This window comes from Pteropus alecto, unplaced genomic scaffold (assembly GCF_000325575.1).
Source record: "Pteropus alecto unplaced genomic scaffold, ASM32557v1 scaffold538, whole genome shotgun sequence".
NCBI lineage: Eukaryota > Metazoa > Chordata > Mammalia > Chiroptera > Pteropodidae > Pteropus > Pteropus alecto.
Genome location: NW_006440657.1, coordinates 498,205 through 510,977, shown reverse-complemented (window position 1 = coordinate 510,977; position 12,773 = coordinate 498,205). Strand labels below are relative to the sequence as shown.

At 46.2% G+C, this 12,773-nt stretch overlaps 1 protein-coding gene across 1 annotated transcript; it reads right to left on the bottom strand.

Moving 5' to 3' along the window:
* Nucleotides 1–273: 273 nt before the first annotated feature.
* Nucleotides 274–12,529, bottom strand: NXF3 (nuclear RNA export factor 3). The gene is made up of 20 exons (XM_006917900.2): nucleotides 12,384–12,529; nucleotides 12,006–12,159; nucleotides 11,298–11,381; nucleotides 11,099–11,203; nucleotides 10,917–10,997; nucleotides 10,727–10,796; nucleotides 10,483–10,571; nucleotides 9,982–10,091; nucleotides 8,198–8,234; nucleotides 7,772–7,840; nucleotides 7,636–7,688; nucleotides 7,389–7,496; nucleotides 7,210–7,268; nucleotides 6,989–7,104; nucleotides 6,852–6,894; nucleotides 6,211–6,283; nucleotides 5,496–5,678; nucleotides 5,052–5,112; nucleotides 2,431–2,489; nucleotides 274–370 (listed from the first exon to the last, which is right to left on the bottom strand). The coding sequence occupies exons 2-20, from the start codon at nucleotides 12,054–12,056 to the stop codon at nucleotides 274–276; spliced, it is 1,548 nt and encodes a 515-aa protein (XP_006917962.2). The 5' UTR covers nucleotides 12,057–12,159; nucleotides 12,384–12,529.
* Nucleotides 12,530–12,773: the final 244 nt, after the last annotated feature.

Here is a 12,773-nt window from a genome sequence, read left to right as displayed (position 1 = left end):
TGGAATGTGGTCTGTCACTTACTGCCTATGTGATTTTAGGCAATACCCAAAGTTTCTGAGCATCAGTTCCATCATGTGGTAGTCAGTAGTGCTGTTTGCCAAGTGTTTCCATTTCTCTCCTGTTCTAGGCACCTGGTAGAACTGCACTTTCTGACCTCCTTTATTTGGATGGGGCTGTGAGTGACATGTGTTATTTCTGGGCCAGAACATATGGCTGTTGGCTTGAGTCACTCCAGGGCCCTCTTCCCCTCAGGCACAGTCGCTGACAAATTTCTAGATGATGGCTGCTCTGTCAGTTCGGCCCTCTAAGTCATTCCCATAAGGATCACTCAGACCCCGCAGTATCCGCCATTCTGTGATGGACGTGTACCTGCCATGAACATGTAGTATAAGTGAAGAGTAAACCACTGAGATTTGGGGATTGTCTATTACCACAGCATAACCCGGCCTTTTCTGTCTCATGTATTTCATCTATAAATTGAAATAACACCCTCTCAGGATATTTCTGAGAATTAAATAACATATGATGAGGCTATCACAGTGCTTGACATATAATAGGAACTCAAAAAATGGCACCTATAATGATTAAATAGTAATAACAAGATGGCTGTTTTGATGCTGGGATTCCAGGCTTGAACTAACCTTGTTTAATATGTAGTCCATTTGAGGTCATGCCTCACAACCCTATGGGGTAGACACTATTCATTTTGCTCTCTGCGAATATTTCCAGTTATGCAGGTCTACAGATCTAGAGAGGGAAGATCGGGATGCAGATAAGGAACTGGCTGACAGTGCCTGGCATAAAGTAGACCCAATACACATTAATAAACTGAGACGCAGATGCAGGGTAAGCAGGAAGCAAAACTAAGTATCTTCTCTCAGTCTTTGTATACACATATGACTTTTACAAAGAGATTTGAGATCACGCTGTACTTATTTTTTGTAATCTACTTGAAGAAAATATTTTGTTTCTGTTTCTAAAAATTATGCCTCTTCATTGGGAAAAAAATAATCCATAAGAAATGAGGAAAGTTGTCATCTGGGGATCAGAGTCAAAATTGCAGGTGTGAAAATCTCAACTAAGGAGCTTGGTAAAGTGTAGGGGATTTGGAAGGAGTGTCAGAAATGCATGGATTCCATTGTATAAGCCAAAGTTTTCTGGGCTTTCTGCCACACCGGCAGCAATCCTTCTATATTTAAGTCCATCCTGGGATCTTAAGGTCTAGGGCTGGAAGTTTAGCCTGTAAGTGAACTGAGTAGAAAGCTGCACAAGGTAGTGTGTGGATAATCGTGAAGAAGCTTGAGAAATAGAAATAGAAATACACAGCTACTCCCCCCCCCCACACACACACGCAGAAACACTGTCAAATAAATTGTTCTGATCTGCCTCTTTTCCCAAAAAACCTTTACTCATAACACAGTGAAATTACTTCCAGAGCAAAGAATATAAAAACATCATATTTATAATCGGTTTACAGTTATTTATATTTCTAATCTTTCATTTTTTAGAAATTCCGTATTTTAAACCCTACAAATATAGAAATTAAAAAAAAAATCTTCTCTCACCAGTTCACACACATTTACTTATCTGAGGAACTTTTTTAATGTGCTATTCCTACACAGCAGTATATTAAGATATTCCTAAGTCAGTAAATGTATTTTTGCGTTATCATTTTGTGACGATTTGCAGATTTTGTTTACAAATTTTTATTTTAGTAACCTTTTCAGAGTACCAATTAATAATTTGCACTTGTTATTAATTATGAAATAATATAGGAATGTGTATTTAGAAACCGAAATTATTCTCCCCTATAAGCCCCCTTTCTGTCCACCATAATACAAATATATCTGTTAATATATTTGTGCTTCTCTTCCATAATTTTCCTCTGTGTATAATGCACCTACTTATAATAACACACATACGCTCATGTTGATATACATTTATTTGCAGAATTAAATCATATTCTACATTATATTTTACAAGTTCTCAGTTTCACTTAATTCATTTTTGTTTTATTTGTTTCATTTGGCATATTTCCAAGTGTTTATTGTGGATTTATATTGCTTTATATGTACATTCTCCCTGGTATCATTGACTCATCTCTATTGTTTAGAAGTTTTCATATGTCAATTATATAAGTCCTATGTCAGAATATAGGTGGTAAATAATTTCCTCAACTTTTCACATGCAATTTGATTTTTAACTTTTGCTATTAACATGGCCTTTTACACTTTATGGTGATTTTAAACATTTAAATAATACTTCGGTGCATTGTTTTAAAAAGAGCAACTGAATAATAATGCTTTGAGATATAGCAAATGTAAGCTCAAAGGACAAAAAGAACAAAAGCCTAATATTTTGTGTCATTTCAGGTTTTGAGTCCTGGATCAGCAATTTATAAGTTTGTTTCTCTAGGTCATGTTACTTACCTTTTAACTTCAGTTCCTTTATCTGAATAATTATTAGTTTGGATGGAGTTGTAAAATGCCTTTCATGTAATAATTGTACATGTTGATATCTTACCATTCAAGTTCCCTTTCCAAAGGGCAACAGCTTATGTAGCTTCCCGGATTCAGTTCAACACCTCAGGAATCAAACAGTCCATATGACTCCCACACGCAAGCCTCTTAGTTCACTGGGCAGGATTTCATCCCCCCCATCTTCTTCAGGCCTAATGGGAACATGGCGGCCCAGGTTTCACATCAGGGGAGTTTCCTACTATCAGTCCTTAACCCTGGAAATCCTTCATCTAAATGGAAGGCTGCTGGGTAGCTTGTGCAGAGGGCAAGGGGTAGATGTTTGACCTTGGAAAATTTGTGCACCTCTGTGAGTCTGAGATTGGTTCTCTGTAAAATGGGACTAAGGGTACCTTCTTCACAGACTTGTAAGAAAAAAAAAAGAGAAAAGCTAAAAGAATGTCTGGCACATAGTAGGACTTTGAGGTATATTGCTCCCAGCTCACTGTGCCTCTTCTGTACCATTAAATAGAAAATTTGAAGCAGCATCTGGAAACGTAGCAGCAATAAGTGAACTTTCATCCCATCTCTTCATTTTCTTTTTCCTCATGTTTTCTTGTCTCGTTTTCCTTCCCGTTTGACATGGGGGAAGCCATTTCTTACTGAGCCCCAGGAAGGAGAAATAGTACGGAAGAGAAAGAATAACCGGTGAGCTAGAGAGACAGAAGATGAGAGTCATCAAACGTGTGTCCCAGTGCAAGACCCATTAACTGACCACAGGATCTTGGGTGAATCCCTTCCCCTGTGCTGGCCTCTGGCCTAACAAAGAACACTCAATGTATAAACAGGAGTTGGGTGGGGGATTTTAGAACAGAAGGGCCTAGATTGGATTCTGGGAACCATTATTTGTTGGTTGCAAGTAATTTATGCTCTATGTGCACTATAATTATTGGTATCTTTTATTATCGTTGTTATTGTTTTGGTATTATTATTTATTAGTATTATTCCTACCGCCCATCCAAAGTGTGCATGATAGGAATGGGGATGACACTGCCAGTTAGTACAAAGTTAGGTATGAACCCAACTGCGTGTGAGGAATACAGGAAGTGAATACAGAGAATAGAGGTGAAGTAAGCAGAAAAGTGTTGGGCTCAGTCTGGGTGCCCCAGTACTGTGCCGGGCCTCTCATGAACTGGGGAGGTTCTGACCAAAGAGCACTCCCGGTCCTCAGCTGCAGACAGCAGCAACCTGAGAGCTGCCCGGGAGCCGCAAGGCTGAAGGGCTAAATCCTTATCAGCGCCTTCTCCTTTGAGGGCCACCATGGCAGCCCCTCCATCTAAACCCATGTCCTTTCACTTTGCTTCTGGGTATAGGGGAAGGTCGACCTGTGGAACATTCCAGAACTGACCCTGAGGGGCTTTCCTCATACAAATGATTCTCTATCTTCCAAAATCTTAGTTGTCTTGCACACAAGAAAGAAGGGGCACTGAGGTAAAGAAGAAACTGCCTGCCTCTCAGAGGTATGTCATTTCCACATGTTTTTGCCTGACATACTGTACTTTTATGAGTAATGACTTTATGCAATTCATGTACACAGTATACACACATACAGTGTGTTTTCCTGAAAATAACAATCTTCAGCTTTCTTTTCTCATTTAGCATTTTATCTCAATATTTGCACTTATGTTTTTACACTTATTTGGTTGGATAACTTTTCATACATTGGTGGGTCATTCCTATTGTTTTTAATAACAATACTAGGTTAATTTCAATTTCCGAACTCTATACTGATTTCTTTATATGTCAAGGATATTTATCTAATGTCATCTGTATGTGTGTAATTTTTGCTTCCCAGGTTTTCATGTGCTCTTTACTGCTGTTTTCCCCCCAAATGGATTGTTATAAAATTTGAATAGATTTGTACGGCTAAGAAAGTACTACTGTTCTTTGCCTAAAATTTTTTCACTAATACACTAGGGACAAAGGCAACCACCCTCGGGTTTACCAGGGTAACAGAACATCACCACCTCAGCAGTCACATGGCCATCGGGAGCACACAGAGCCTGCGTTTTAGGGAGTTCCAGGATTTGGGTCTCTGCCCCACTGTTCCCCAGAACTCATTGACCCTCTCTGACTTTCCCTTTCCTCCTTTGTAGACCAGTGTTAATAATGCTTGTCTCAAATGGATTCTGCAGGGATTTGACATAACATGAGATGTCGTTCTTTATTATGAAAAGAATCAGGGATCCTGGATGGGACAGCAGAGCAACTGGCCCTTTGGGTAGATGAGTGTCACTTAAGCATTGGCTGTCCAATGTTCCAAGCAGAACTCCTGGCTCCATCACAGAGGCATACTCAGACTGGAGAGAAAACAAGAAAGATGATGAGGATGAAAATGACACCCAAGGTTTTCTCGTCGGGACCATGTTCTCAGGATCCTGGATCAGCCTGTGGAAGGGCCTCGTCTGGGATTTTGTGCTTGGCCTGGAGGAAGTAGAGGGAAGGAGTTGGGAGATCAGCACTGCCAAGATCCCGGAGTCCCATTCTCAGACTGCCCGGCCTCCATACATCTTGGCCTGAATTCCAGACCTCACCTTGGGCAGAGCAAGCACCTCTGCAGCTCTGGTGTAGACCCAGTCATTGTCACGAAGGCATCTGGGGTGGAGGAAAGGCAGGTGACATTCATTAGGACCAAAGTGGACACTCCCTGACAGCACATTGCCATTGCTTAATCTATGCGACAGAAACATGCCTCCAGGTTTACTGCGACATATGCAGGGGAATAAGCCCTGTGGCACAGTGTGTAGTGGGAATAACTCCTGAAACCCAAATGTCGGTCAGTAAAGGAATGAGGCCCATGAAATTCATAAAGGAGTATGCATACGTTCAAAACAACTAGGTGGCTTATATTCACTGAGGGTGAAACGTTCACGCTGATGAGGGAAATAAATAAGCAAAACGATTACCTGCAAGTTCCCACTATTCACTCCTCTGCTCCCCCCAGCTCCCTCCTATCCCCATGCATACCCAGTACTCACTTCTGAGACCACTGGAGATTCATCCCAGACTGGGTGGAGAAAGCCTGCACCATTTCCTGCTGCTCCTGGGAGAGGGTGGGCAGGGAGCTGGTGATGGGTGTAGGCCCTTGGATGGAGAACTCACTCTGAGACTCCTTGGGGGTGGTGTCCCTCACAAACAGCTCATCATTCATGATGTATAGACTGGGTGAAAAATGAGACCTCAGACAGCTGATGGAAGGACAGACCACCCCACACCCCCGAGAATGATCTTGCCCCCACCGCCATTCATCAACCAGATTCCTTCCATACTCTGACTATGCATGTCCCCCAGATTCCTTGGCTGCTACCTCTACCCCTCCCACAGGGCCCACCTTTGGAAAGATTGTCTAACAGCTTCATTAAAATTGCAAGTTTAACCTCAATGCATTTACTCTGAAAAACAGCCCAAGGGAGAGGACATTCTAATCCCATTTTGAGAGGAAGACACTGTGTCACAGAGAGATGATGTGACTTCACTACGGTATAATTCTAGTGAGTGTTGGGGTCAGGAAGAGAACCCAGTGCCCTACCTCCAGAGCCCACTATAATCTCAACCCCTGTGCTGGACTGCTCCTTGGATCTACCTGTTGGCTTCCCACAACACTGAGGAAACCCCAAGGACTTGCACCACCACATTCCCACACCCGTGAGCCCAGATTGGGCTGGGTGTTCCCACCCACAGCACAAGACTCACCTGGAACTGCCGGCAGGGGTAGTGATGAAGGTCCGGGCGAAGGCACGCACAGAACCCTGAGACCTTCCTTCCACTTCAACAACAACAAACAACAGCCCTTTAGAGTCCCAAATGCTTCTTCAAAAGCTCACACAGCATTCCCAGTCACGTTCTGGTTTGATACTCATGCCAAAAGAGACAACTGTACACTGGGAGTCAGTGTGTCAGGAATAAGGAGAGCAATAGTAGGAGCAATCTGCTCCCAGGATGTGCCGGGCCCTGGGACAACCACTTCACAAATTCACTTGATTCACTTTTCACAGCTACACAAGATATGGATATTATTAAACCCATTTTGCAAATGAAGACATTAAGAGTTTAAGTAACTGCACCATTAAACTTAAGAGTTTAAGTAACATTAAGAGTAAGCTTCTAGGATGACAGCCTTCAAACTCCACAGTGTATGTCCTTGACCCCCGAGTTGTGCAGGAAATGGATGTAGTTCTGACCCAGATGGTTTGGGGGCAGAGTGGAGGCAGGAGAATTCAGAGAGAATAGGAAGGAAAAGGAAGGGATCAGAGAAGCTGGCAGAGTTCTGAGAGGGAGACCAGCCAGAGGGAGTGAGCAGTGGGAAATCTGGGGAGGGGACTCTACACACTCACCTTCCTTGAACACACCATAGACAGAGAAGCAGAGCATCCTTTCCTGAAAGGGAAGAGCCCAGGCGCTCTGTCACCACTCACACCTCCTACCCACCTGTGTCTTTCTTGGCCTGCTGAGGGAGGAAGCAGGTGCTCACCGTCTGGAACCACATGTCCACCACGAAGGAGCTGAGGTCATGCTGAGTTTTGGGCAACACGCAGAGGGAGCACACGATGTCATGTTTTGTGTGCTTCAGCAGCTGAACTCGCAGGTCTGTGGGGAAAGGAGAGCGAGGGTCAGGGTAGCCACACCCTGGGCCCCATGACTGACCCCTTCATGCCCCCTTTCCCTGCCCAATCGTCTCCATCACACACGCACATGGGTCCTTGAACTTCTTCATATTCCTGTTGTCATTGAAGTACTCAAACAAGCTGCTTCTAGGAGAAGAAGAGGAAGAGGAGGTGGTGACCTGGCCAGTGTGGGTGTTTCCATGAGCCAGCCGGTGTCTGCTGAGGAGCCACAGGGCCCAGGAGCAGAGTCTGAGCTGTGATACTCACGGGGATGGGTCCTCGGGGTTGAAGGGAATGGTCAGGGAGAAGCAGGCCTTGTCATGATAAGCACAGAGGAGACAGTGTCGATCTCCAGAGTCATAAATCAAGTAGTACCTGTGAGGGAGCAAGCGGACAGGCTGCCTGTGAGAACTGAGCCCCAAATGAGACATGATGGACCCAGACAGCAGTCTTGAGCTTGGGTGGCCTCACCAGCCCTAGCCCTCCCCTTCCTCAGATTCCCAGGCGTGCTTACTGCTGCAGGAATTGCAGGACTAGACTTAGCATGTCAGATCCAAAGACACTTCCCTGAAATAAAGACAGTCCTCAGGATCACAGCTGATACTACCTGCTCATGTACCACCTAAACTCTGCTCGATCCCCCTCCTCACCTTGTAGGTTGGTAACTTCTTGTGGGCTTCAATACCAAAGTTAGCTGGTGGGGGTGGCTCCTGGCCATCCTGGGAAAAGGAAGAGGAAGTCAGCAGTGGAGACCAGGGAGGTGGCCCTGGATGATTAGGGGAAAGGATGGGCCCAGGAGATGGTGAGAATCTGAGGTCAGGTGCGAAAGGGCCTTGGAAATTCCATGAGCGGGACTACTTTTGGATCGTCACCATGGGGTCCCTGAAGCCTATGGAGAACTTGTGTGAAGAAGGTCCAGAGCCTTTGTCAGGTTCCCACGTGGGTCAATCTGCCAATGAGGATTAAGGGTCCAATCCAAAAATGTAACTTGGGCGTTTGGGCTAACGGGGTTCAGGGCAGCATGTGAGCAGTGTCAGTGCCACTCAGAGGAGTCAGTGATCAAGGAACACACTTACCAGGCATAATAACTTGGGGAACAGTTCCAGGATAGAGCTGCCAAAATCAAGACAAAACAGAAAAAGTAGGTGAATCTGCAGAGTAGCTGTGCCTCATGGGAGCAAGCAACCTATACCAGTCACACAGTCCAGTGTATCCCACCTATGCTCCAGTGCCCCAGGCTTCCAGGGATCTGAGCACCTTCCCCATGGACTGACCCATAGGAAGAGCACTCACCGGCCTTCCCTCCCTCAATGCCCGGCTCCCTCTCTGTCCTCCTGGGTAGCTCCCAACTAAACTGCCCTGAATCCCTTCTTCAACGCCACAGGAAGCAGCATTTGGAGCCCAGGCTCCAGGATTTCCTTCTTCCCTCCCGCTCTCTTACTTCCTCCAGGTCTTCACTAAAAGATCCAGAGAGACGAAAGAATGAGGTGGGAGCCCAGAGCTCTGCTACCTCGCTCAGGGTCCAGCATTTTTCCAGGACTAGGGCACCCCTCACAAATGGTCACAGATGCTGAGGTAGGGGAGTGAATGATGGAGGGCTCAGGGGCCTGGGAGTGACAGGAAGGGGGATGAAGACAGAAATGGAATGCAGATGAGAGAGACATAGAGGAGCAGAGACAAGGGAGAAAAAGAAAGCAAAGCAAAAAGAAGGGAAAGAAGTCCTGCCACGGGGGTGGGAGTCAAGGAAGAAGAGAGAAGACAGGGGACATGGCTCCCTGCTGCAGCCCTCTCCTTCATCAGCCCCTGGCTGACCCTGAGACCCCAGGTAGGAATGCAAAACATGCACCTATTAGGCTGGGGGCCCACTGGATGCTGGTTGACCCTTTGTCACCTATGGAAACTTAGTCTAACCAGGACATGGGAAACACAGCAGCCACGGGGGCAGGAGACCTTCCCCAGAAGGAGTAAAGGGTCGGGCCCCAGCTCAACATGGAGGGTAGAGGGTCTGTGACCCCCTCCTATGATCACTGCCTTCTCTCCTCATGGCTCCTGTGCATCTGTGCCTGTCTTAGTTGGTTCCTTGCCTGAGGAATCATACCCGTGTCGGGCTACCCAGGGACCCCTTGAAGGACCAGGCAGGAAGATGTCATGTGTGGAGGGATGGAGGGGCAGTGCTCTGAAAGGCCTGTCCTTCTGTCTCTTCGACCCCCTCTGCCCTCTGCCTTCCACTGCTGCCTCGGGAGGCCCTCTGCTCAATGGCGGTCACTCATTTCCCTTGACTCGGGGAACTCTGGTTTCTCCCAAGGAGGGCCCAACTTGGGACATTGGGCCAGAGAAACAGATGTCATGGTGGCAGCCACCCAGGGCCTCAGCCCTCAGCACAGGGTGGGAGAGTTCTCATCTCAGCCTGGAAAGGGCAAAGAGACCTTATGGAGCAAGATAAAGCAGGTCCCTCTCAGGGCAGGGCAGGGAAGCCCCATCTCAGCACAGAGTAGAGAGGCCGTCTCAGCATGAGACTCTGGGCTGGGAGACTCTTCTCAGTGCAGGGCACCAGCATCTGGCTCAAAGCTGGACCCTCCTGGTCCTGGTGAGGAAGGACTGTCTTGCTTCCTGGAACACACTCTTGAGAGAGCACGCTGAAGAAGGCTACATGCAGATGGATGGGAAACAGATCTCAGGCTAGGCAAACGGGTGAGGTGGTCAGAGGAAGGAAAGGAGACCTCGAAGCACAAGTAAAGGACAAAGAGAGGAGATTTTAGGGCCCGTGGTCCTCCCAGAGGATCAGGGCTGCTTCCTACTGCAAACAGGCATTGTGAGTGGTAGCTCAGGCTCCCAGGGGGTGACAGAGTGTACAACTGACCTTATGTTGGTTGACTTATCTGAGATGGTGGTGCATAGGGGATTTATGTTTGCGTTCACCTCTTCTGGCTCCAGCCCTTTGCCTTGGTCCGACCCCCCTGCAGACTTCACCTATAATTATAGGGAGGAACCACATAGACCAGAGGAAGGGAGCCAAGACAACATGTACCCCCGGTCCCTACCTTTTCTGTCAAATCCAGTTCCCTGCCCCTTATCACCACCCCATGAGCCCTACCGCCTTCCCTTCGAAGAAGGGTCTGTGTACCAAACTTCACCTCACTGTTGGAGAGGTTCAAGTTCTTGATGTTCGAGGCATTCTGCATAGTGTTGGACAGGTCATACAGCTGGTAAGGTTTCTTGTTGCTCAAGTTAAAAGGCAAAAACTATGATGAGGAAAGAGTTAGTGAGGACCTCAACAGAAGATACCTGAGATCAATCTACCTCTACTATGTATTCTATCCCATCCTCACCTTCAATCCCAGCACTGGACCTAAGACCTCACCTTGGACATGTTCTCTTCATCTATCTGCAGGGGGGCAGCCATGCAGATTCTTGGATTCGGTGCTGTTTCAGTACCATGGGTCATCAAGTCTCAAGAAAGCCAAGAGGAGGGAATCAGAAGGATGAGAAGGACTCGGTTGGTACAGCTTCAGTACCAATCCCTCCCTAAGTTACCATCCCTGAGTCTCCTTCCCAGACAGACCCCTGTGCCTTCATCTGCCCTAGAATTACTGCTGTAGCCATACCAGGGTCAAAGCAGCATCTTTGGACGTCAAGAGAATCCTGGGACACATCATATAGTTTGTTCATGGTCAGCTGCAGAATTAGACATGGGGTTCAGTGGCCCTGAGTCTGAGGTGGTGAAGGGGGCAATAGGTGGGGGAAGAAGAGGTGGGTCTGGATGTGGATGCATAACTTGTCTTGAGCCTGCATTACCTTTGTCTGCTCCACCTTTTCTGAGTTCAGCTCCTTCTGCACAGAGTGGGGTGCACCAGAGGGGCTGACAAAGACAGATATCTGTGCAGAACACAAGAGGGGCTGGGTAAGTATCAGGAAATCTGAGCCTTGCCCCTGTCCTCTTATTCCTAGCTAGCGTTGGTCATGCCTTTGACACACACCTTCTCATTATCGTCATCCCAAATCTTGCCATTGACATTCTTCAATGCGAAGGCAATGCTGGCATGTTCAACGAAGAAATGGGCCTGCATTTTCTCGTAGTGAAACTATAGGGAGAGCGGCAAGAGAAGCAGAATATGAGACCAGAGCCACTGCTCATCTGCTCTGTTGTCTCTCATCCACCCCACTGTCTTCTCTTACTTCGACTGGAGTGAAGGGGACACTGCATCGCTTCTGAATCAAATTCAGCAGCCACTTCTCATCATATCTTATGCCGAATGGAATCTAGGACCCATAGAAAAGATAAAAGAGTAGATTGACGTAATCTAAGGTTAAGATAAAACTCAACCATGTCTTCCTTCCAGATATTTTTTCCTGGCTTTAAAATATATATTTTTTCTTTTAAGATGAGACAACATCCATTATTTCTAACTGTTGTACCAGACACGGATTTCCTAAATACCCTTTCTTTCCATTCAAATAGGTTTCCTCAGATAATCGACTTATGATATTTAACATGTACTTCCTCTTGTAAAGTTCCAAGAGATCCAACCTAAAGCAGACCTGGCCTGCTCCTCTGACAAAAACCACAGAGACTCAACCTCCTTCCACACTCGGCCTGGGCCAAACTGAGCCTTCTGGTGTGGAGTTGCTCCATCTCCTTGGCAGCAGTTTTCTCCTTTGCTTTTAGACAACCTCCCCCATTCCTCTTGCAGTCAGTCCGTTCTTTTTATACTGCTTCTCCGAGTCTGCCCTGAGATGATCTAGGATGTTAACTCCTAGTAACAAAAAGACAGATTACCAAATATTCTGCCCCAGAAAAGTTCCTAGTATCTCTACATGGGTCTAACACAACTCCCTCTATTCACCTTCTTCTACATATTAGGCAAATTTTTCCAGGACACTCACAGTGATCTTGAACCAGCTTCCCAAAGTCTCATCCTGCCTCTTCTCCTTCATTTCCCTCTCTGGAGACTTTTGCTCTCTTTGTGTGTTAACGTGGCTTTGGTCTTGTTTCTTAAAATTGCTTCTCCGGTGATAGCGTGGAATGGCATATGGAGTGCTGTGTCGGGAAGTAAAGAGAAACAAGTGGTCCATATACACCCAGAAAGTCTTCTATATGTGTTCATTCCACTGATTCCAGGGCTAAAATAAAGTTGGCTCAACCATTAACCTGATCCTAACATTCCTCATTCCTCCAGGTTGGAGAGAAGAATGACATATTTAACTACAGAGTTATAAATTCCACCGCCTGGTATATTTCAGCCATGCTGATTGGTCACTTACTATCTTACTTGGGTGTCCACATAGGCATCACTTGTTGCTGGATCTCCATCTTGCTGCTGGTGGGATGAAGGATGAATGCTGGGACTGACATGTTCAGACCAATTGTTATATCTCCTTCGGTAAATACCCCAGTACCTTGGTCTTCTTTGTAAGGTGTTACCTTGGGTATCGTGCCCTGAAATTGAGAACAACACATCAATGGTCCCCATACCAGAAAAAGTCCTGGGGGAAATATCATAGCTAATGAGGAAATACCACCGATTTTTATAATCTAAAGTGAAGTACATCACAGTGCTAAAAACGTTGAAAGACTTCACTGAGGTTCCACTTCCTGGGAGATCAGAGGTGGGGAGCATTTGCAGCCACGAAGAAAACAAGTACAGAAGAAAA